General features: G+C 41.9%; 1 protein-coding gene across 8 annotated transcripts in view; it reads right to left on the reverse strand.

Moving 5' to 3' along the window:
• Positions 1–26,028, reverse strand: part of LOC109927926 (eyes absent homolog 1-like) — a 256,972-nt gene that overhangs the window by 32,307 nt on the left and 198,637 nt on the right. For all 8 annotated transcript variants that reach the window (XM_048608466.1, XM_048608461.1, XM_048608464.1 and 5 more), the window contains exon 11: positions 3,477–3,566. In XM_048608466.1, coding sequence (XP_048464423.1) covers positions 3,477–3,566 — 90 coding nt within the window. The remainder of the gene's footprint in view (positions 1–3,476; positions 3,567–26,028) is intronic.

The raw sequence follows: 26,028 nt of genomic DNA on the forward strand, positions 1-26,028 counted from the left end.
AAAGGTTGAGAGGAGATTTGCTAGCTGCGTTCAAAATCATGACGAGTCTTGACAGAGCAGACGGTGAGAAACTGTTCCCATTGGTGGATGGATCGAGAACCAACAAGCATAGGTTAATGACAGTTGGCAGAAGAAGCAATTGTAACGTCAGGCAAAATGCCTTCATGCAATGAATGGTTAGGCCCTGGAACACACTGCCTGACAGTGCAGAGAAGGCATTCAATTAAGGGGTGCAAAACTGAATTGGATCACTTTCAGAAAAGGAATACTTTGCAGGACTACAGGGGGACGTTATGGGAGTGCATGAGGTGAATTGCTCCTTTAGACACCTGCACATTCATGGCGTGCCAGTAGCGCTGTCACCATTCTATGATTTTATGACTGAGGGGTGAGAATCTGATGGGTTGAATGGCAGCTATAAGCTTTTATAATTCTGTGCTTTTATGATGCATTCACGTCTAGTGCAGACATCAGAGAAGCTGTACGGGATGACCAAGTACTGAACTATTCAGGTGCAAATAAATGGAAAAAGCTTGGCACCTATTTCACCACTCGATTGCACCCACTTTCTAAAGGCTCAAGGCAGAGAAAAATTGTTCTCTTGTCTCTTGAATATCTCTGAACCCAGCATGTCAAACATACTTGATGAAAAGCGGATGGCTCTCTTGCTGAAGGACCTTTGCTCTCTCACTGCCCTATGCATGCTCTTGTTGCAGCAGACTTAACAGGTGGCTTTGAAATTAACCTGTGCCTCCTGCAAATAACCGTCTACAAGTTAAATTCCAAATGAACGGGATTGTCAGCTCTGCGCTGAAAAGGTTGCCTTTTAATCACACTAAATCCCTTCATGTAAGCATTGACCACATTTACAAAAGCACAGAGAAGTACTTAGCAAAGGAGGCTTGAACGCTGCTTGGGAGGCAATTAAACTCCTGCATCTGATTTTCTCTTCCTTCCCTCTGTCTTTTCTCCCATGTAATTAGGTTTGGCCGCTCTGACACATTGCCACTTCTGTTCTCAGCTTAAATATATACATTTTCCTCTTCATTGCACCAAGCCTATACAGATTTGTCATTAGCAAATGGAGTTCTTAATTATCTGGATGAAGGGACCATGTTAGACATATCTTCTCCAATACCCACAGCAAAGCATTGTTCTGTGTTCTAGTATTAATTGCATTTTTTCTTCAGCCTCACTGAAGGTCTAACTCCTAAATATGCTTAACAAGAGTCTGTTACCATGCTGCATGATTCTATGACTCTTTAACTCCAACAGCCCAACTATTACTGATATGGAATCATTTAACAATAAACTTCATGGTAGGGTCTCTGCAATTACAGAATAATTGAAAAGGCTGCACAATTACAAAATAGAACAGCCCGTTCTAAGAAGCATATAGGATTCTTGAAAGGTAAGCATCACACACTCCATAAGGGAATGTGGCCTGAGTTGCTTTATTTGAAAGTTATTTTATTTGATAAAGCCGCACCCTTAAAAATCTGTGACATAACCTGCCATCACAACCCTGCAAAACTCTAGGAGCTGAACATTACATGTACTCACCAGTTGGGCTTTCAGTGGGCAGAGGCAGCAGAATATAGCTTGGCTAGCTCATCGCCATCCTACACACCCCAAAGCTCACTCCATATCACAGACGGTGGGTGGACATTGAAATTGTTTTGTTAAAAAGCATTTAAAATGATGGGAAAGGAGGGAGTACTATCTTTGGGTCACTCCCCAATTAGATAGTAAACTCCCTTCCTACTCACATGTACTTTAGAATCCACTCCACCAACCCCCTCCCAGAGGTGCCAACAGGGTCCTCTGCCCAAAGCCTCCCAATTTGCTACCCTCCAGGATTTGTTGGGTTAGTCTCCTGGTCCTGCTTGCTGTACCGGCAGCAGTTACGGAGGAGTTCCGGTGCTGTTGGAGCTGACAGATAATCAGATGGGTCTTCCTTTTTGTGAGGGGCCGAAGTCACACTCTGCTTCAATTTAGCCCACCATGCATTTTATATCTGTGGGATAGGCTTCTTATTGGGCTGTCAGTTTGCTGGCAACTTTTCTTCTGGTGGAGTTGGGGTACAGATGGGTGCTCTATGCTCTCTGCCACCCTGACCCTCACATGTTTCTGCCCTGGAGCTCAATGTCCCTCATTTTCTCTTCCCTAAGGCTTAGAAACTGAGCTCGTATTCCCTCTTAACCATTTTAACCTGAATGCCCTCTATGCAAATAGACTTTTACTGTGTTGATCAAAACAAACACAGTTGCTCCTCAAAATGACTTAGAATCTTGAAAACATTTCTTCTTTATATCTGGCCTGAAATACAACTTTATTAAATATGATGCCAAAAAATTCAAGAATCTGTACTTATCTGATAGGACAAGAAGCTTGCTAAACAAACATCCATTTATGTGCAAGAATTGTGATGAGGAACATTGAGGACTAGCATTCTTGGGTCACTTTATAGTGGTTGGATTCTATCAGATATGCATTGTGCAATAAAGGTGAGGATTATCATGTTACTTAGTGAGGAAATTCCTCAAAAAATTATGGACAGGAAATGAGTTTGGATTACCTGTGTCTTTTTGTATATACATGTCTGATGTTATTTGAACGGTAAAATATGTCCAAAGGAACATAAACTTCTGATCCAAGTAAACCCATCCAGTCCATTTAATTTGATCAATAGCATTTAATTCACACAAACACACAGAAGTATAAATAACCAAACTCATCAACACAGCTGCAGAACTAAAGCAGTGATTCACTGCAAGTGAATGCAGGTCAATGGGTAAAATGTGCCACCAGGTGCCCTAGATCAGACGAGTCCCTAATTGTTCTGTGGCCTGCACTGACCTCAGCTGATGCAATTGTTGCAGTATTGCAGTGAACAAGAAAGGCAGAGATCAGCCAACTTTGCCAGGCCTAACAATATCCAGTGCAAATATGCAGATATTAGTCAAATCCATCATTAGACTCAGAGAGTCTTGGAAATCAGCACATTGACCACCTTCTAAACACCCCACCCAATAATCAGACTCGCGACTCTCAACTGAACAGAAGACTGGATGGTGTGGACAATACAAAACTATCTGCATGGCTCAGGACCAATTTCTACTATCCTTGTTGCCTCATCAACCCACCCAAGTTTAGTTGATTTCCTTTCTAATATTCTTATTTGTATTTATATGTGAGACACTGACACTTAAGTGAGATATGGGAGGCCTGTCACTGCCTGTGAGGCTTTACCAAGAATAACACTGTCTTCAGGAAAAATGAAAAGAAAATCAGTTTTAAAAATGTGCATTGAAGATAAGCTGAATAGAAATAGTTTCATTTTGAAAGATCGTGTTGTCATTGACAGGTATTTCTGAAACTACCTTGCTGGACAATTATGAATATGCAGGTATTTTGAGACTCTGACCCGACATTCAATGATTGATTTATTTTGTTCACATAAAATTTCTTCTTACCTCTAAATCATTGAAGAATAGGTGCATATCAGCCAAATTAAAAATCATTTCCTCCATTCGCAACCCAAGTGACACTGCAGTGGGTGTATCCTGGAAAAGAAGGGGTAGACTTAAGTCAAAGCAAAACACTCTGTATACCAGAGATCTGAAATAAAGATCAGGCCCTGAAATGTTCACTTTGTTCCTCTGTCCGCAGATGCATCCAGTCCTGCTAGGCACTTACGAGTGAATATGAGACAACCTAACCAACGGCCTTTGACATTCAATAGGGTCACCATCACTGAGTCCCCACCATAAACATCCTGAGGGCTATCATTGACCAGAAACCCAACTGGACTTCTTATATAAATACAATGGCTACAAGGGCAGGTGAAAGGCTACAGCAGGTAACTCACCTCCTGACTCCTCAAAGCTTGTTCACCATCTATAAGGCACAAGTTAGGAGTGTGGTGGAATAATCTCCACTTATTTGGATGGGTGCAGCTCCAACAACGCTCAAGAGGTTTGACACTATCCGAGACAAAGCAGCCCACTTGATTGGCACTACATCAACAAGCATCCACTCCCTCCACCACCAATTCTCAGTAGCAGCAGTGTTTACTATCCATAAGATGCAGTGCAGAAATTCATCAAAGACCCTTCAAGAGCACTTTCCAGACCCATGATCACTTCCGTCTAGAAGGGCAAGGGCAGCAGATACATGGGAACATCACCAGCTGTTCCCCTCCAAGCCACTCACCATCCTGACTTAGAAATATATAACTGTTCCTTCACTGTTGCTGGGTCAAAATCCTGGAATTCTGTCCCTAACAACATTGTGGATTAACCTACTGCAGATGGACTACAATGTTTCAAAAAGGCAGCTCACCACCACCTTCTCAAGGGCAATTAGAGATGGGAAATAAATGCTGGCTAGCCAGCAACGCCCACATCCCATGAATGAATTATAAATAAAAAGAGGAAACCAGTAGTGAATGGAAGGACAAGGGGAGGTTGCAGGAGGTGGGGTGAGTTTGGCAGTCATCACTATCGTGGCCACCACAGGGGGACTGTGTAGCACAATGCATTACCAGAATTTAGTGACGAATCTCAAGAAGAAAGGAAGATAGTTGGAGTCGCAGTTTGATGTGGTGGGTCTCAAGAGAGCGGCTGGTCAGGGGCAGCAATCTAAAATGGGACATGGAGGCTCGAGGGGGTGCGTACCTGATGACCAGGCTGAGCGTGCTCTTTCTGAAGAAGGCTCCCGACCTGAAACGTCAACTTTCCTGCTCCTCTGATGCTGCCTGGCCTGCTGTGTTCCTTCATTTCCACACTGTGTTATCTCTGACTCCAGCATCGGCAGTTCTTACAAGCTCTGAGCATGGTACTGATGCAGGTTCACTGCAGCCGTCACCGAAGGATCCAGCCACAGGAGGTGTGATAGTCACAGTGGCCGCCTTGGAAAGAAGGTGGAGGGAGATGGAGCAAGTGCACCAGCAGGACCCTGAGCAGGAGCAGCTTGGCATGGAAGCACAGGAAGAGGTCTCAGCTGAAGGGCTCCTCAGGATGTGATATGTCATCTGTTTGAGCAGGGCTCAGTGATTGAACAGGTCTACATATGTCCCGGGACACCGTGACTGAACTGTTCGAGTTGCTGGGTGGCACCTATGACCAGAAGGAGTGGGTGGCCTTCCTGGTGATCAGAACGGTGACGGCTTCATTGAACATCTTTGCCATTGGTTGCTTCCATGGATGCCAAAAGGGACCTCTGAGAGATCTTTCAATCATCCGCCCACCAGACGGTAACTGTTGCATCACACCAGTTCATTTCGTTCCCCTGTAGTGAGGTCAGTGCTATAGCCTGGACAGTAGAGGTCAACAATATAGCTGGCAGGGTGCCATCAACTACAAACACAATGTGCTGACAGGGCTGTATCTCAACCCAGCAGATGTTACTAATGGAAAAGGGTTTTACTCCAGCAATGTACAAGTGAATGTGATTACTGATTCCATTTCTCAGAGGTTTGCGCCTGGAACCCTGGGAGCCACCGTGACTTGTGTATCCTGGAGAACTCCCATGTTCCTGCTGTATTTGAGGATCTCGACGCCAATAAGGCTGGTTGCTATGGTACAAGGGCTACCCACTGTGACCATGCTGATGACACTGTTGTACTACACCCTCAGTGAGGTGGAGCACAGACACAATGCAGCCCACCCTATGCTCAGGGCTTTGGTGAAGTGGACAACAGGGCTCCCGGTGATGAGATTCCACTGCCTGGGCAAGTTTGGTGGTGTCTTGCACATATACGAGACAGGGTGTGCTGCATTATCTTGGTATGTTGTGCTCTGCACAACTAGAGCAAACCATGAATGGATGCAACGGATGTTGAGGAACTGGGAGAGTGGGAGCAGTTTGCTGAGGAAGAGGATGAAGATGTTTGCCGGAGGAACATCAGTTTGTGCATGGCACAGTGCAATCGGGTGCTACAAGCCAGGCAGGACTCAATTGTACACCCTAGTCCATTCTTCCTTCAGTCCCAACACCACCACCAACCCCCCACCCACCGCAACAGCCCTACGGCACCTTCCCCTGCAACCAGTGAAGGTGTAACACCTGCCCATTCAGCTCCTCCCTCCCCACTATCCAAGGGCCCAAACATACCTTCCAGGTGAAGCAGCACTTCACCTGCACCTTCCAGAATCTAGTCTACTGCATTGACTGCTCACAATGTGGTCTCCTCAACATTGGGGAAATGAAGTGTAGACTGAGTGACTGCTTCTCAAAACATCTATGTTCTACTCGCAGAAAAGACCCTGAGCTTCCAGATGCCTGCCACTTTAACACACCACCCTATTCCTTGGCCAACATCTCTGTCTCTGGCTTGCTGCAGTGTTCCAGTGAAGCTCAACAGAAGCTGGAAGAACAACACCTCATTTTCCGCTTGGGGACCCTGCGGCCCTCCGGACTCAATATCAAGTTCAATAATTTTAGGGCCTAAACTCTCCCATGTCCTAGGCACCTATCCCACACACCAGGCCTTGTTATTACATAGCCTGCCATTACACACTACATATTGTTAGCCACTATTAGTGTCCATTAACAGCTATTTATCCTCCTAACCAGATCATTATCAACTCTTTTGTCTGTCCAACTGTTCTTCTCACTTTTTGTGCTCTATCCCCACCTATCATTTACTCTTACCCCTTTCCCTCACCATATCTGCTGCATATAAACCAACATTTTCTCGCTGCCGTCAGTTCTGAGAACAGGTCACCAGACCCGAAACGTTAACTCCAATTTTTCTTCACAGATGCTGCCAGATCTGCTGAGATTTCCAGCAATTTCTGTTTTTGTTCCTGATATACGACATCCGCAGTTCTTTCAGTTTTTATTTAGAACTTAATTGAATCCCAGTTCCAGTAGATGAGAGCTTTGTGCAGAGATCACGCATTGATTGTAAAATCATTGTTGCAACGTGCAGGTAATTTGTTTTCATTCTGGGAGAGAAATGCAGCTTTTGTTTGCTTTCTGTTCACTTTTGATGTCTGCAAATACAGATAATCTTCTGCATTGTTTGAAGGCTCACCTGTCAGTAACAGTTCCCCCACTGAACAATAAGATAATAGTCTGCAGTGAGCAGTGGTCATGATGTAGGGAGGGGGGTAAGATGCGATGCAGCTAAGGACAGGTGTCTGGCCCGATGGTTAAACAGAATTCTGACTTGAAGTCGCTGTAGTAGAGTTTCTCCACTCATCTATAGAGATCATTAATAAAATCATCCTTGGATATTCGTGGATACTGAACACTTCTACTAAATCTTGTTCATTCAAGAATTTTATTAGTTCTGAGGTTGAGGTAATTGGCAAATGTTTTCAATAAGTCTTCAAAATAATCTGATGCTTTTCTTACCCCTTGACAAGTTATAATGGCATAAACTATACTCCCAATTTTTATATATGTGTAATTAACTGTTGGGCTACTAAATTGGCATCTAATTTTGAAACTGTTTTGTATCTCTCAAATTGTTTTCTCCAAGACGTCCAATTCTGTGTTCTATTTGGCCCATCTTGAAATCAATTTTCCTGGCAATATTATTTGATGACACGTCTTCCTAATGTGATTATATATTTTGCTTGTTTAATAGACCTTTATTTCATTATTGTAGCAGTTTTGCACTTCTTCTTTACCATACTAGAGAATTTCCAACCTTTCTGCAGCTGAAACAAAGGATTCCCACCTTTTCCATGGCTTCACTGTATGAATAACACTTTTTGAGGTTTTAATTAATGTTTCACATTTTATCACATTTTTGCTGAATCACTCCCACTTCTCAAAGTTTAACTAATATTCTCTGTCTTTACTAAAGCTGTTATGAAGAATCTCCCATCTTTACTGTGTTCAGAATAGAGACTTCCAAACTTTCTATCTCTGTTAGACCAGGTCTGTCAATGCTTTTAAAAACCAAAAGAACTGTGGATGCTGTAAATCAGGAACAAAAACAGAAGTTGCTAGAAACGCTCAGCAGGTTCTGAAGAAGAGTCACGAGACCCGAAATGTTAACTCTGACTTTTTTCTTCACAGATGCTGCCAGACCTGCTGAGCTTTTTCAGCAACTTTTGTTCTTCTTCCTGTCAATGCTTTTAATCAATCCCATGTTATTGCTTTAATTCCTGGCTTCTTGACATCCTCATGATTGCTACTTTGAATTGGTGTTTCTGTTTTGGTCCTTTACTTCAGTTTCCGAAACCATGTGTCTTGATTCCACTTGCTTTAGAGGTGATACTTGATCTGAGGTATAAGTAAATTTTTAATCTGCTCCATTTCCAGCATGGATTGCTGCACTTTCATAAAACTTCCTCTGGTCCACCAGGGATTTTAAGCTTTATTTGTGGAAACTCTGATATATGTTTGCTCACTGCTAAACTCGCACTCAAACTGCTCCTGCAGACCACCTCTGTGCAAATCAGCTCTTATCTGTTTTGGAATTATCATTCACCTTTCTTCTATAGTTCTATAGTTCTCCTATAGTTTCCCACATTGATGCGATAGTCAAGAAGGCACAACAACACCTCTTCTTCCTCAAGTGGTTCAGAAACTCTGGCATGTCCGTAAGGATCCTCAACAACTATTACAGACGCACCACTGAAAGCATACTGTCCAGGTGCATAATGGCCTGGTACAGCAACCGGTCTGTCCAGGACTGTAAGAAACTACAGAAGGTAGTGTGCACAGCCCAGACCATAAGGAAGCCTACCCTCCATCCATGGACTCTTATTTAAGTGGCTTATTGCTGCGGAAAGGCTGCCAACATCATCAAAGGCCCATCACACCCTGGTAATGATCTCCTACAAACTATTTTGTCAGGCATAAGATACAGAAGCCTGAACACATGCACAGCAGGTTCAGAAACAATATCTTCCTGGCTGTTATTAGACTGATGAATGGACTCTCTGACTTCAAATAACGCTGATCTTGCTAATTAAAAACCAAAAGAACTGCGGATGCTGTAAATCAGGAACAAAAACAAAGTTGCTGGAAAAGCTCAGCAGGTCTGGCAGCATCTGTGAAGGAGAAAACAGAGTTAATGTTTCGGGTCCGGTGACCCTTCCTCAGAACTCTGTTTTTTCCTTCACAGATGCTGCCAGACCTGCTGAGCTCTTCCAGCATCTTTGTTTCTGATCTTGCTAATGTTGACCTTGCCTAGCGCATGCCCTGTGCAACATAAGCCTCTGTCTAAGCCTTGTTTTTCACCCTATGGTCCATATGTCCCTGCTTACTATGATCTTCCCATACTGCTCGTAAACAAAGATTTTGGCTGTACTTAGGTACACGTGACAATAAATAAATCAAATCAAATCAGTTCCAAACCCTCCTGTTGCAAGGCACCTCTCAGCAAGTCTGAACTATTTCTACCATTCACTGGAGTATTCTTCCTTGTTGAGGATTATGACAAGGGTTGCTCCTGTAGTCCTCTTACAAGCACAGAAACATAGAAACTAGTAGCAGGAGTAGGCTATTCAGCCCTCCAAGCAAGCGCTGCCATTCAAAATGATCACAGCTAATCCTCTAACTCAATGCCCTATTCCCACCGTCTCCCCATAACGCTTTAATATCTAAAAATGTAAAACTCTTAAATCTTCAGCTCTTCCCTGCTGCTGACTGTACCATATGAGCAGCTGACTTTGAGCGGTATCTGAAGATGTCACTCTGCTGCTCACCATGTAGAATTGACAGTGAAATCAAATCCTGCCATGCAGTAAGGAGGTAACAAGGTGTAGAGCTGGATGAACACAGCAGGCCAAGCAGCATCAGAGGAGCAGGAAGGCTGACGTTTCGGGCCTGGACCCTTCTTCAGATTCTCCAGCATCTGCAGTTCCTACTATCTCTGATGCAGTAAGGAGGTGCTGGCTCACTATGAACTGCTCCTCATCACCACCATCTTTTTAAGTGTAGAAAACTACAGATCTGATCTGTGTACACTTCAGGGAATAGAGTGTGAAATACTCATATATGGTATTTTTTGCAACACATAATATCTATCAAGAACATATATCAATTTTTGAAACCTATATTTTATTACACAGCCCATCCACTGGAATTTAGTATGGTACACTTCCTATTTATGATGGTCAAAATCACAATTCATTGTCGCAGATAGTCACCAGCAAAGCATTGAAGATGATTGTGAACCAATTGTGCATTTGGCGTCACTTTGGTCAGCTGAATCAGCAGAAATGCACTGGCAACTATGAGCAGATTTTCACTATCCCCACCAAAGGATTTGAAGCCAAGAGTTTTGTAAAAGTCCCCAGGTGGCCTTCCTGTAGATCTCCTGCTCATTCTAACCTGTCCACAATTTTACAGGGACAGGTGAGGCCTAAGATGGCCAACACATCCTCACCTCAGTCGATGCTGTTGAGTGGTGTATTACTGGGCATTTATGGGACATTTCCTGCTAACTTCAATTTTGATCCTGGATGGAGAGGTTCAAGGCTGAAGGAAAGCCCGGCAGGTCATTATGTACATGTTTAGAGGCTTGCCTATCAAGGGCTTCTCTCCCAGATCTTATTCACATTCCGCTCAAAGTATGCCCCCTGCAGGTGCTCTCTCTGCTGCCTTAATTTCTCTCTCACAAACCCCAGGCCCTCTACATACCATCCTGGCCTCACTTCCCTTTCCTACTATGGGCCCCTTCTCACTTTCCTAGTTCTGGACTCTGGGATTTAAAATCTAGGGACTGCTTGTTTTTCCAGTACTGCCTGTTGCATAAGGGCTTTAGGATCATGGAGCAACTTTGTGATGGTAGCATGGAGCTGCCCCTCACTGGGCATAAATAGTACAGTGTGGGCAGAGTTAGTTTGTATGAGATATGCTTGGAAGAGAGAGGTACATGCAAAGAAACATGTGGTGTAGACTAACTAGCATAATTAGGTAACAGCATTTGTGAAATAGTCTTTCAATAATATAATAGTCAGATTAGAGCCTGATATATCTCTGATTACCACATACTGTAATATTAAGTATTCATACGTAATAAACAGTGTTACAAAGAAGCCTAGGCCTGAAAACAATTCTTGCTTGTGCCTTCTCCTCGACCAGTCTGTCTTCAACTCAAACTTATTGATGTGAGCATGGAACCACAGGATCAAAAATCTGGCCACTGGAGTTACTGGGACTACAACAAGATTGTCTGGCAGTTCTCAGAGACGAACCCAGACTGAATGAGGATAAATTCTGATGGGAATATATTCCTTCCGATGAAACCCTGACATCCAAAAATTCCTACTTCAAATGTTTCATACCCAGCATTCTCGCCTTGTGCTTTTGTGCTTTTTATCTTTGAAAAGTTTTATATTCATTATTTGCTGCTAGTCCCTCATTAGTTGCAGTGTTTTTAAACACTTGAGTTCTGTATTATGACACCTTTATCAGTTGTAGAAGATTCTAGTTTTCCAGCGGTCATCATCACAATCTTTCATACGTGGAACCGAGGGGCCTTTACTCCCATTTCAGACTCAGCCCAGAAAACTACACTGGGTCTGCTCTGCTCCAGTTTCTACAGCAGTTATCTCCAAATGGTTTGATTTCTCAAAAAATATCTTGAACAACTGAGTTCTACCCCCTGCTTCACATTATCCTGAGCATCCTAACCCCATTCACTGCAAGCAGCCCTGAATTCATCTTTCCAAACTGGGCAAATTGTCTGAGGAGAGATGACCGAAGAACAATTAATTTTCACGTAAAGTGGATTTGAAACAGGTATTTTCATTTTTAATCATTTTTGGAACAGGCTAAGTGTGGAGCTTGTCACTGGTGAGTCGGTAGGCTGCTGTAAGCTTTAGTAAACAAGTCCATTTGTCAGGTTTGTCACTCTCCCTATTGGGTGAGTGCGACAGCATTTTTGGGAGGGGACGAGAAAGGAGTTAGAATATTCCCACTTTTCATGTTTCATATTTTCATTCCCTTATGTGATAATTATCACTTAGAGAACTTCACCTAGGAATTTAGTGTCAGTTTGATCTTAGCTCTCAGAAAACTTGGCAATGAGTTAAAAAGATGTCATCTCAACATGGTTTATACCGGATTTTGGATTCTCCTCTGGGCCTCATGCCTCAGAGGTTGGTATCAGATTCTCTCGACACAGTATAGAATTGACTCTTCTGAGACCCTTATTATAACATTACAGAAAACCCTTTTTGTAGATACTAGGTGATAGAAAACATATTTAGGCGGTAAATTAACTTTACAATCAAAGGGTTCATATAGTATAGAACTATATTGCTTGGGGACAGGGAATGCAGATCATGTTTACCCTGACTTAAGGCAGCCAGAGCTTGACTCAGAATTACAAGAATAATAATAAGGTGAAATATGTTCCTGTTTAAAATTTTTAAACCTATGTTTTAACTTAAGCGGTTGAGTTAAAATCCTACACTGTGCAGATTAAAGACCCAGGCCTTGTCACACAGATAAGAACTTAATAGTTGTCAGAATAATCTGGTTATATTTAGTGTTCATGACCTGGGTTTTACTCTCAGGAACGTGGTCAATAAGTCTACAAGTGTTTCTTTTCTCATGATATCTCTCAGACACAGATGAGTCCTAACAAGTTCATTGACTGAGTGGTGAGTGAGGTAGCATCCTAATAAGTAAAATCATTTTCTATGATTCTCATGTCTCTCATTCCCAAAAATGCCTGAAGGGATCTTACAAATGTCCCTTAGTTACTTGATTAAAAACAACCATAATTTCAAAATCTTCTTTTAAATCTCCCTTTAACCTTCTTTGCTTTAAGAAGAATAATCAACTTCACCAGTCTCTCTACATACCTGATTCCTTCAACTCCAGTATCATTTTGGTAACTCTCCTCTGCACTCTGTCCAAAGCAATGCTATCCTTTCATAAATTGCTTTGTCTAGAACTGGATATGATTCTCCAGCTGATGTCTAACCAATGTTTTATCAAAGTTTGGCATCACTTCCTCGTTTTAGACAATCTTGTGCTTTTTCAAAAATGCCAAGGAAACAAAAAAAAGTGTTTATAATCTTGTATAAAGATTTCAAAATGTATAATTGAGATTATGTTGTATCACTTGCTAATTGTTACAAATAATCAACATTTCACAAAAAAACTAGTATCCAAGTACATGTGTAATAGGGAATGCAAATAGAATATTGGCCTTCATTTCAAAGGGAATGCAGGATAAACATAGAGAGGTTTTGCTAAAACTAGACGAGTTATGAATAAGACCACAGCTGGAATACTGTGAACAGTTTTGGGCCTGTTATGTCAGGAAAAAAATACTGGCATTGGAGGCAGTCCAGAGTAGGTTCACTAGGCTGATACTGGGTATGGAATGACTATCTTACGAGGAAAGATTGAGTAGGTTAGGTCTATACTCATTGAAATTTAGAAGAATGAGAGGTAATCTTATTGAAACATACAAGATTCTCAGGGGAATTGACAGGGTAGAGGTAGAAAAATTGTTTTCCCTTGTGGAAGACTCTAGGACCAAAGGGCACAATTTCAGTATATGGAGTCTCACAATTAAAGATGAGGAGGAATTTATTCTCTCAGAGGGTACTGAATCTGTGGAATTCTTTACCACAGGAGCCTGTTGAGGTTGGGTCCCTAAGTAAATTCAAGGCTGAGATAGGCAGATATTTTTAATTAGTCGAGGAATCAAGGGTTGTGGGGGAAAAGCAGTAAAGTGGAATTGAGGATTATCAGATCAGCCATGATTCTAATTGATGGGCTGAATGGCTTACTTCTGCTCCTATATCTTACTGTCACTGGGTGAACCAACAACCAGGACGGTAGGAAGTGAAAAAGGAGGACTTTTCACTCTTCTTGTCTAATAAAGCTTAGGAACCTGTTATTATTTAACAATTCTCTGCTGTTAAATCTCTGATCGACAGCATTTTTTAAATTCATTCATGAGACATGGGTATCACTAACCGAAGTGGCATTTATTGCCCATCTCTTATTGCCTAGTGGGCAGTTGTGAGAGTCAACCACATTGATTTCGTCTGGAATCAGATGTAGGCCTGACCAGGTAAGGACAGCAGTTTCCTTCCCTAAAGGACATTAATGAACCAGACGGGTTTTTCCTGACAATCGTCAACTCCTCATTAGGATGTGATTATAGAAAAAGACCTCTGCCAGATTGCTTCAAAAAAACTACTTCCTTTTTAACAAGTGTGGATTTTTGACAATAGAGCAGTTCAATGATTATAATGTCCCTTGCACCATAATAAAATTAATATGACGTATTAAGGAAACAGGATTTTGTGGCTCAAGAATAAGTAAAACCCATGTATGTTTTCAGGCTTTTAGCAATCCCCAACATGGAGTTTAGTTTGAGTTCACAGTGTAACAACAGATTCAGAGACGGAAGTCACAGGCCTTACTTTGTTCCTGGCTTGGGACACCAGTTCCAATCCAGATTCTAATTTGAACACAGCAGCCGTGCCCTCGATCCAACCGCAGCAGGTCCCCTAGAGCACTGGGCCCTAGTCATTAAGCGCTGACTCACCCTCCTATCCTGGGCCCGGGGTAACCTTAATCTTAAGGACTGAAAGACCGAAATGGAGTGACTTACTAAGCCTTAAAAAGTTGAAACAAATCCTCGTACTTTGTAAACCAGGATAGCTCCTAGTAATGATTAAACAAAGACATAGCCTGCAGCAATTAATAGCTGAGAATCATTCATTTGTTTTCTTCTAAAGAAATTCTTCACAGAGTAGGAACAGGCAGATTGCTGTAAAGACAAGTAATTGTTGAATTCCAGAGATAAGTGAGTTTCTGTGATTGCAGAAACGACGAGTGGATTGTTTGGCCCTGAACATACTCCAACAGTTAACTCAGAAATGCAGCTCTTTAGTCTCAAAATATACATCCTGCGTTGCTGCAGTATTCAAAAGAGAGAAGTTTAACGCATGGCCATCTGCTTTGCACCAAAACATTGGTGCTGGTGCTGCATTTTAGTCATTCCATTGATACTCAAGACCCATGTACTTCCATATTCAGTCAGGTTTGTAAATGGCCATCAGCTTGCCCACCTGAAACCTTGGATGCAGGTTCTCTGTACATAGTTTGAGCATAGCTTAGTGGCACCAGTTGCTTGTCAACATTAAATTCGAGATGAGTAGAAATTTCTTCCACTTGTGACTGAAGCAGCTGTCTGATATTGCATCTGGCTAAACTGCTTTAAGTTTTTGGTGGAACTAGGGATTTCAAAAGGGGAGAGGCAGAAAAGAACAGGATTTTAAAGAACAAGAATAATTTTGATTGCTGGCTGTTAGATGCTGAATTAGGCTTTTTAAATGGAGCCTTCGAAGATGGCAACTGGACACCAATCTGGAATTTGGTCATTGAAGCAACTCAATGTAATGAGAGAGTAGCTGCTGAATGGCCTTCACTAAAGGAAGTTGTCCAAAAGAGAGAAGAACAAACAATGAGATCTGAAAGCCAAAGCCAGGAGGCATTAATTAAATAGGTAACGATGAGCTTTAATTTTTTTCCCCTTATAAAAAGGGGCAATAGTCTAAATCGCTACTGAGGAAATATAAGTATTACATTAAATTTATTGCATTAATAGTTAAACTCCATAACACAACATAGAACAGGACATAAGAGGAACAGGTCCTTTAGTTCACCATATCTATGCTGACCATGATGCCTTTCTAAACTAATCCCTTCCACCTGCACATGGTCTGTATCCCTCTATTCCCTGCCTGTTCACATCTGTCTAAATGCATCCCTAAATCTTGTTATTGTATCTGCTTCTACCACCTCACCGGCAGCGCATTTCATGCACCTAGCACCTGCTGCATAGAAAACCTACCTCATACATCTCCTTTAAACATTCCCCCTCTCACCTTAAACCTATGCCTCCCATCCCCATTTTTGACACTTCCACCGTGGGAAAAAGGCTCCTGACTATCCACCCTATCCATGTTCTCAAAATTTTACATGTATCAAGTCGCCTCCTCAGCCTCCGAAACTCTAGCAGAAATAATCCAAGTTTGTCCAACTTCTCTTTATAGTTAGTGTACTCCAATCAAGGCAACATCCTGGCAAACCCTCTCTAAAGCCTCCGCATCCTTCCTAATAATGTGGTGACCAGAACTGCACACAATCCTCTAAATGTAGCCTCACTGACATTTTGTGCAGCTGCAACATAATATAAACATGGATATCATTTGAGTAATATTTTAAACTTGAAACCTAATTATTTCAATACAAATGATGTATAGATAACAGGGCAAGTGATGTGTTGCAGCTGTAGCATGCGGGAGCTGGTGTACATCTGTGTGATTCATGGCAACTCCATCTCCCAGTAAAAGCTTGCAGTTCTAGAGGATGGATCAGCAAACTAACCACAGCAAGTGGTGCAGGGGACATTCAAGCTGGGGGTTTGGGGAACAAACTAAGGAATGCAGCGACAAAAACAGAAGTTGCTGGAAAAGCTCAGCAGTTTTTTATGTAATGCAGTGATTCTGCTCTCTATAACTAAAAGCATGACCCACAAAGGCTGCATTTCCTGTCTGATACCTGGATTAAGGATATCTTCTCAGGACTACTGAGGCACTTGGAGTGGGAGGGGAAAGATCCAGTATAAGTTGTCCACAGGGGTACCAATGACACAGATAGGAGTAGAAAAGAGGTTCTGCTGAAGGAGTACGAACCAAGGACTAAATTAATGAGTTGAACTACAAAGGCAGTCTCAGACTGTCTCTCAGGATTGTGGATGACTAGTTTCCACTGTGGCTTGATGGGTGCTAAGATGGGTCAGATGGCTGCTTTTTCTACCAAATGATCTGTAAACAACCTCAATGGGGCAGGTGGTACCAGGTTGGGTATAGGAAGCATTTAGAGATTTGTTTGCTCACACTGACCAGCTTCACCCCTGCACATTCTCTTGATGTAATCATCACCTTCCTGAATTAAACTTCTCCATTGTGGTCAGGCACAAGCCAGAGTCTTCCAGATATGCCTTGAGAATTTCACTAAAGCACTTATGCCGTGCTCCTGCAGTGAATAAGCTCTGAGTACCGCAATTGCTTTGGGAGTTTGGAGTCAGGCATACAAACGACAATTCCTGCCTATCAAGCATAGGGTAGCTAAGGCTAAAGGGGGAATTATTCAACTTTACTGTCTTCAATCCAAACGTGAAACCACTGCAGCTCAGTTACAGAGCTTTAGTATGTTGATGACACTTGTTGGTTCGCTCACTCAGAAACAGAGTTCCAGGTCTTCATTGATTCCATTTTCAAAGCATATGAGAAAATAGCCTTTTGCCAAATACTTGGAAAACTGAGGTCTGCATACAAACAGCTCCAATAGCTATACTGTAGGACAGAGAATAAATCAAGAAACAATAGGGGCTTGTAAAGAAAAATCCTGCACTAATCATGGAAAATGTTAATCTTCAAATAGAATAGATGAATCAAATTAGCAAAGGTATTCAGGAGATCATTTCATAACATGTACTCAAAACTGTTTTTGAGAATAGTACATTCTGGAAACAACTATAGAACAGGCTAGTTTAAACTTCGTAATGTGTAAAAAAGCAGGATTAATTGTCAACGGACCCAAAACATTAACTCCACAGACGCTGTCAGACCTGCTGAGCTTTCCCAGATTTTTCTGTTTTTGTTTGTGTTAATTAATAAACTCATAGTAAAGGGTCTTCTTAATAAGACTGATCATTACTTGACAGAAATTCACATTCAATTTGAGGTGAGAAATTTGGGTTGGAAATTAATGTCTTAGAATGAAATAAAAACAATTACAAGATACAAAGATGATGTCAGCTAAATTGGAGCAGGAAAACACATTAAATTTTGTGATGGTAAAGATGCAGCAAGAATTATGTAAAGAGTTTGTCATTACTCTCAAGAATTTTATATCCCATTGAGAAAGACAGACTCTGTGGAAAGGATCCACCACCTTTGACTAACTAGGGAGGTTAAGGATGGTATCAAATTGAAAGAAAACGTGTATATTTCTGCAATTGCCAGTAATAGGCCAGAAAATTGAATGTATGTCAGAAACCAGCAAATGGTTATTAAAAAAATAAAAGACAAACATTGGAGTATGGGAGAAAAGTAGCAGCAAAAATATAAACAGACAGGAAAAGCGTCTACCAATATACAAAAAGGAAAATGAAAGATTGTTTCCAGTGGGTTCTGAAGGGTCCTCCATGCTGGGGCACTTGCTGTTTGTGGTGTACATTAATGATTTGCACTTACATGTAGGGTTATCATCAAATAGTTCATAGATAACATGAAAGTTGTTAGGGTGGTACCTAGTAAGGAGGATAGACACAAACTGCAGGAATACAACAATGGAATTGTCAGATGGGCACAGCAATGCCAAGTGGAAAACAGGCCTGGAAAAATGTGAGGTAGTACAGTTGAGGAGCCTAAGAAGGCAATGGATCACACTGTGAATACTAGGATCCTGGAAAATATTAAGCAGCAGTAGGACCTTGATGTGCACACAAGGGGAGGCGACGGCCTAGTGGGATTATCGCTGGACTGTTTAATCCAGAGACCCAGATAATGTTCTGCGGACCCGGTTTTGAGTCTTGCCATGGCAGATGGTGGAATTTGAATTCAATAAAATATCTGGAATTAAGAACCTAATGATGACCGTGAATCCATTGCTGATTGTCAGAAAAACCCGTCTGGCTCACTAATGTCCTTTAGAGAAGGAAACTGCCATCCTTACCTGGTTTGGCCTACATGTGACTCCAGACCCACAGTAATGTGGCTGACTCTTACCTGCCCTCTGGGCAATTGGGGATGAGCAATAAAAGCTGCCTAGCCAGCAACACCCTCATCCCATGAATGAATAAACAAAAAAAAACCCATAGATCCCTGAAGGTAGCACCTCAAGTGGATAAGGTGTTTAAGAAGGCATATGGGATACACTTATTTCTGCTAAAACCCGTGTTCCGGCAAAGCGAATTGGCTTTAATGCGACTGACGAATATGGGAACGCTATTTCTAAAACGTGAACTTGTGTTGGCTATTACGTAATTCCATTGGTATCAATTTATAAAGATCTAACAAAAAAAGCTGAAAATCCTGCAGATGTGCCTGCCTTTAGTGCTAGCAGTGGCTGGTTTGCTGGTTTTAAGAACCACGATGCTTTTCACAACGTAGAGTTATGTGGCAAAGCTGTCAGTGCAGATGAGGAGCATGCCATGGCATTTCCTCCCATAGTAAAAAAAATCAATTGATGAAGAAGGCTACAGCTGAGATCAAATGTTCAATTTGGATGAGATGGGTTTATACTGGAAGCGAATACCATCAAGAACCTACATTTCTATGAATGAAGCACACGGTCCAGGCTTTAAGGCGGTCAAGGATCATATGACAGTGCTGCTGGGTGTCAATGCCAGGGGAGACTTAAACCTTAAGCCTGTGGTGGTGTACCACTCTGCCAACCCGCGAGTCTTGAAAGGTTACCTTAAGTCTACTCTAGGCGTCTACTTTAGGTCAAGCAAAGGAGGTTGGATGAAGAGGGAATTTTTTTTCTGACCTTACTGTTGATGTTTTGGAAGATGTTTTTAGAAAGTATTGCAGGAAAAAAAAATTGAATTTCAAGATTTTCCTATTTCTACCTGCAAACACAACCTCTCCCCTTCAACCCATGCAATAGCACCCTTTAAAACTTATTATTTAAGGTGCACATTTAAGAAGCTGATTGCAGTCACTGAGGGGGATAAGGAGATTGTTCTTCAATTTTAGAAAAGCTTTAACATTAAGAACGCAATTGACATTATCGTGGAGGCCTGGGGTGATGACCATGAATCTATTGTCAATTGTCAGGAAAAACCCATCTGGTTCACTAATGTCCTTTAGGGAAGGAAACTGCCATCCTTACCTGGTCTGGACTACATGCAACTCTAGAGCAATGTGGCTGAATCTTAACTGCCCTCTAGGTGGGCAATAAATGCTGGCCTAGACAGCAACACCCTTATCCCATGAATGAATAAAAAAAAATTGAGCAATATCCACATATTCATTTGCATTGCCATAGTCGTGAAGACTATGGGCCAAGAGGTGGAAAGTGAAATCAGTTTGGTCAGATCTTTGTTGATCAGTACTGGAGCCTCAAGAATTTATGATATACGTCATTGGTTTGAATAAAGGGTCCGACTCTGTTGTAGCTTATGATATAAAGAGAGGTAGAAAAGTAAGGCAAAAGAAGAATTTGCAAAGGCTAAATGAGTGAGTAAAAATTTTAGAAGGAATGTAATTTGGGAAAATGTGACACTGTCGACTTTTGGAGTTGTTGGTTGGTTCGCCGAGCTGACTGGTTTTTGTGCAAATGTTTCATCTCCCTTCTAGGTGACATTGTCAGTGCTGTGTAGCCTCCATTGAAGCGCTGTTGTTCTGTCCCGCTTTGAATTTATATGGTCCGGTCTGTCATGATGGGCATTCTTGTTTCTGATTTCGTACTGTCGTATGTAGATGGGGTCTATTTCAACATCTTTGTTAATTGCATCAGTGGTTGAAAACCAGGCCTCCAGGAATTCTCGTGCTTGTCTTTGTCTCGCGTGTTCCAGTACTGTAACTTTGTCCCAGAGACCCATAGTTTCCCTGCCGGGCAGACCAACACACAGGCTAGCCAACGAGTTACAACAGAGACTAAAACATCTCACCAAAGGATCGACCCACTCCATACACTCAGTGCAGGAAATCCTGGACAACATCAGGAACATAAAAATTGACAAGGAGGAAATGATGGCATCCTTTGATGTTACAGCGCCATTCACCTCTATCGACATGACACTAGCAAAGGAGACACTGGCCCCATTACTGGACAATCCGAAAACACTAACCTTCAATGAAGCCATCAGAAAGGACAACATGCTAAAATTACTAGACCTATGCCTTACCACACACTTTGTTTTCAACGGCCAGGTATATGAACAAATGAATGGAACACCCATGAATTCACCCATCCTTGGGCTCATAGTGGAAGCTGTTATGCAAAGTCTGAAGCGCACAGCCCTCCACCAGATCCAGCCTAAACTATGGGTTAGATACATGGATAATACCTTTGTGATCATTAAACAAGCAAAGTTAGAAGAAACACACCGCCTTATTAACAGCATATTCACTGGGATCAAGTTCACCAGAGAAGAAGAGAACAACAATCAACTCCCGTTTCTAGACATAATGGTGGAATGATTGAGCAACGGGGAATTCCTCACCAACGTATACAGAAAGACTACACACACAGACCAAACCACCCCAGCATCCACAAACAGAGCTGTGTCCAGACTCTCTTTAAATAAGAGACAACTCACTGCAACACCCCGGAGCTGCACAAAAACAAAGAGGAACACCTATACAGAGTCTTTGCAAACAATGGTTATCCTGACAGCTTTGTCCGCTGATGCCAGGCAAACAAACAACACCAAGAAGAGACTGTACACACCAACACACTGGCCACCCTACCCTTTATTAGAAGCACATCAGAACTGACTACAAGATTCCTACGACCCCATGGCATAAGGATAGCACACAAATCAAGAGCCACATTTCACTAGTTACTCTCAAAGACGAAAGACCCCATACCCAGAATGAGCAGGACAAATGTGATATATAAAATACCATGCAGTAACTGTGAGAAACACTTGATAGGACAGACTGGCTGGAAACCCGGCTCCAGGATACATGAACACCAACTCACAGCAAAACAGCACGACCAACTCTCCCTCGTTTCAATACACTCCGACATAGAAGGACATCAATTTAACTGGGACAAAGTTACAGTACTAGGATAAGTGAGACAAAGCCAAGCACGAGAATTCCTGGAGGCCTGGTTTTCAACCACCGATGCAATTAAGAAACATGTTGAAATAGACCCCATCTACATTACACTACAGTACAAAACCAGAAACAAGACTGCCCACCATGACAAACCGGACCATATAAATTCAGAGCGGGTCAGAACAACAGCGCTTCAATAGAGGCTACACAGCACTGACGATGTCACCTAGAAGGGAGACGAAATATTTGCAAGAAAACCAGTCAGCTCAGTGAACCAATCAACAACTCCAACCGCAACCCGAGCTACAGGTCTTTGTTAAAACATTAAACTGTCCACTTTGGCAGAAAGAATAGAAAACAGAATATTATTTAAATATAAAGAGGTTATGGAATGATACATTAGGAGAGGAGTCTGGATGTCCTTTAACAAAATGTTACCGTGCAGGTAATCAGGATGGCAAATGGAACACTGGCCTCTATTGCAAGGCAATAAAGTATAAACTCAGGGAAGTCTTGCTACACTTGCATTGGGCATTGATGAGACTGCACCAATATTCTGGTTGCCACATTTAAGGAGGGGCACACTTGAATTGCACACGGTTTAAAGAAAGCTCGCTAGGCTGATTCCTGGGATGAAGGGGCTGTCTTATGAGGAATGTTTCAGCAGGCTGCACCTAGATTCAATGGAGTTTAGAGAATAAGAGATGATTATTATTGAAACATATATGATTCTGATGGGCCTTTACCAGTTTGATGCTGAGTGATGTTTCACTTCTTGATGGTGTGTCAAACTAGTGCTATAGTTTAAAAATAAGGACTTAACCATTCAGGTTGGAAATGCAGGGGAATTTTTTTTCATTCAGAGAGTTGTCAGTTTTGGAATTCTCTTCCACAGAGAACAATGTGTCATTGAATATATTCAAGGCTGAGTTAAGCAATATTTGCTTGTCAAGTCAGTCAAAGGTTAAGGGAGGGAAGTAGAATTATGGCCACAGTTAGATTAACCATGATCTTACTGAATGATGGAACAGGCACAATATGCCAAATGACCTTTCTTTTCTTGCTGTCATTTTTCAAAGAAAACTCCATTTATCGGCATCACTACACCATGTCCTGAATGGTATTGGGATATTCCTGCATGAATCACACTTGAAAAACATATAGCTGTAACTCACTTCAATTGAGTTATGCATAAAATGCATGTGCATTTGTCCTCCACTGTGTTTTTCTTGATAAACAATTGCCAAGTCACATATAGAGTCATTAAGCCAGGTGACTGGTCAAAGAGGTCAATCTTAAGAATTTTCATAAAGGTGACAGAAGAGAGAACAAAGAATAAAGAACAGTACTGCAAAAGAACAGGCCCTTCGGCCCATCAAGCCTGCACCGACAAAAAATGCCTTTCTAAACTAAAAACCTTCTGGCTCCAAGGGGTCCATATCACGATATTCCTTGCCTATTTATGTATCTGTCAGGATGCCTCTTAAATGTTGCTGTCATATCTGCTTCTACCACCTCCTCTGGCAGGCACTTACAAACCTCTGTGTGAAACATTTTACTTCTCACATCGCATTTGAAGTTTTCCCCTTTTAACGTAAACCTATGTCACCTAGTAATTTACATTTCTACACTGGGAAAAAGACTCCAACTATCCATTCTATCCATGCTCTCATAATATTGTAAACTTCTATCAGGTTGCCTTTCAGGTTCCAATATTCAACTGAAAACAAACCAAGTTTGCCAAATCTCTCCTCATAGCTAATACCCTCCAAACTAGACAATATCCTGGTAAAATTTAACTGTACTGTCTCCAAAGCCTCCACAGCTTTCTGGTAGTGTGGCGACAAGAATTCTACACAATATTCCAAATGTGGCCTAACTAAAGTGCTATACAGCTGCAACATGACTTGCCAATTTTTATACTCTATGCTCCAACCAATGAAGGCAAACATGCCATATGCCTTCTTGATCATCTTATCCACATGTGTTGCGACTTTCAGGGAACTGTGGACCTGTAGTCCAGATCCCTCTGTACGCTGGTTGTTCTAAGGGTTCTGCCACTTACTACATACTCCCCTCCTGCATTAGACTTCCAAAATGCATCACCTCGCATTTGCCCAGATTAAATTTCATCTGCCATTTCTCCACCCAAGTCTCCAGCCTATCCTGCTGTATCCTCTGGCAATCCTCACTATCCGCAACTTCCCCAATCTTTGTGCCACTAACAAACTTACTAATCTGACCAACTAAATTTTCCTTCAAATCAATAACATACACAGCAAATTTTTGATTAACCGACACCTATGGGACCAGGAATGTGCCGGTTGATCAAATATTCTGGTCGATTAAGCAGTTCACACAATCAATGTAAAAACATACACTAAATAATTGAAAAGTAATGCGAGTGTATAGACATCACTGTTATACTTTACATAGTATAAAATCTCTTAGATAGTAATACAACTTTGCCATAAATAAAACTTACCGCCAGAGAACCTTGCACCCTCAACTGACTACTTGGACATTGCAGAGATCATGATAATATAGTAAACTTCTGGTATTTGAGATATATCATTTTTGCTGGTTTTTTGAGAGTACTAGTTCGTAAGGAGCCAGTTAAAACAAAGTTTTCTGTATTACAAACAACAGGGGTCCCAGCACCGATCCTTGTGAAACGCCACCGGTCATAGATTTCCTGTCAGAAAAATACCCTTCCACTACTATTCTCTGTCTTCTATGACCAAGCTCGTGTTGTATCCATCTTACCAGCTCACTAACAATCCCACATGACTTCACCGTCTGTACTATGCCATGGTGGACCTTGTCAAAGGCCTTTCTAAAGTCCATGTAAACAACACTAATTGCCCAACCCTCATTAATCATCTTTGTCACTTCCTCAAACTCAATCATGTTTGCAAGACATGACCTTCTTCACACATAGCCATGTTGCCTATTGCTAATTAATCCATGTTTTTCCAAGTATGACTAAATCCCTTCCCTTCTCCAATAATTTCCCTACCACTAGTGTAAGGCTCAGTGTACTGTAATTTCTCAGATTATCCCTGTTAGTCCTCTCTGGACTCACCATCCACCATGTCCATCTCCTTTGTAAATACTGATACAAAGTATTCATTATGAAGAGGTTGATGGAAAATGTCCAAGTTTAAGAACTTTGGCAGCAAAAGGTTCTGACACAGATAGCGGAGCTATTAAAATTGAGGTTGTTCATGAAAGGAGAGAGATAAAAGCAAGAAACTAGAGATTGGTTAGTCTAACAATTGTCTAAGAGTGGGGTATTAAAGGATCAAGGATACTTCAGAGTTGTGGAACGAGAGTATGTAGCAGAGGAGATGATTGCATTGTGGTAACATCACTGGACTAGGAATCCAAAGACCCAGGGTAATTCTTGGGGACATCTGTCTGGATCCCACCACAGCAAATGTTGAATTTGGAATTCTAGAATTAACAGCTCGTCCAATGGTGACCATGAGTGCGATCTTAAAGGAGTCAGAGTGACATTACTGCTTCCTGGAGGTGTGTACCCACTCGCCTGCCACGACTCCTATATCCTGGAGCACTCTCATGTACCTGGTGCATTGTGAGTCCAGAAGCCTTACATGACTGGTTACTGGGGAACAAGGAGTACCCATTGTAGCCATGGCTCATGACACCATTGTGCAATCCCTTGAGTGATGTGGAGTGCAGGTTTAACATTGCCATGCCTTGACCAGGGCTGAGGTGGAGAAGACAATATGGCTTCTGAAGATGTGGTACCGCTGTTTGGACAGGTCTGGGGTGGGCCCTGCAGTATAGTTCAGACAGAGAGTGCCGCATTGTCCTGGCATGCTATGCTTCGCACAACTGGAGTAGGCAATGAGGTGAAGTACTGGATATAGAGGAACTAGGGGTGGAGGAAGCTGATGTTGGCCATGACAGAGCCGAATTGTGGTGGGAGCTACTAGCCAGTCAGAACCTCACTGACAAATAAAACAGAAATTGCTGGAAAAGCTCAGCAGGTCTGGCAGCATCTGTGAAGGAAAAAACAGAGTTAACGTTTCAGGTCCAGTGACCCTTCCTCAGAACCTGAAACGTTAACTCTTTTTTCTTTCATAGATGCTGCCAGACCTGCTGAGCTTTTCCAGCAATTTCTGCTTTGTTTCCTGATTTACAACATCTGCAGTTCTTTCATTTTTTATTTAGAACCTCACTGACATCTGCTTCCAGCAAATGAGAGCCACAGACCATCACAGACTTTGTAAATTCTGCATTGGCAAAA

Source organism: Rhincodon typus, chromosome 19, assembly GCF_021869965.1.
Source record: "Rhincodon typus isolate 14 chromosome 19, sRhiTyp1.1, whole genome shotgun sequence".
In the NCBI taxonomy this organism is placed as follows: Eukaryota; Metazoa; Chordata; class Chondrichthyes; order Orectolobiformes; family Rhincodontidae; genus Rhincodon; species Rhincodon typus.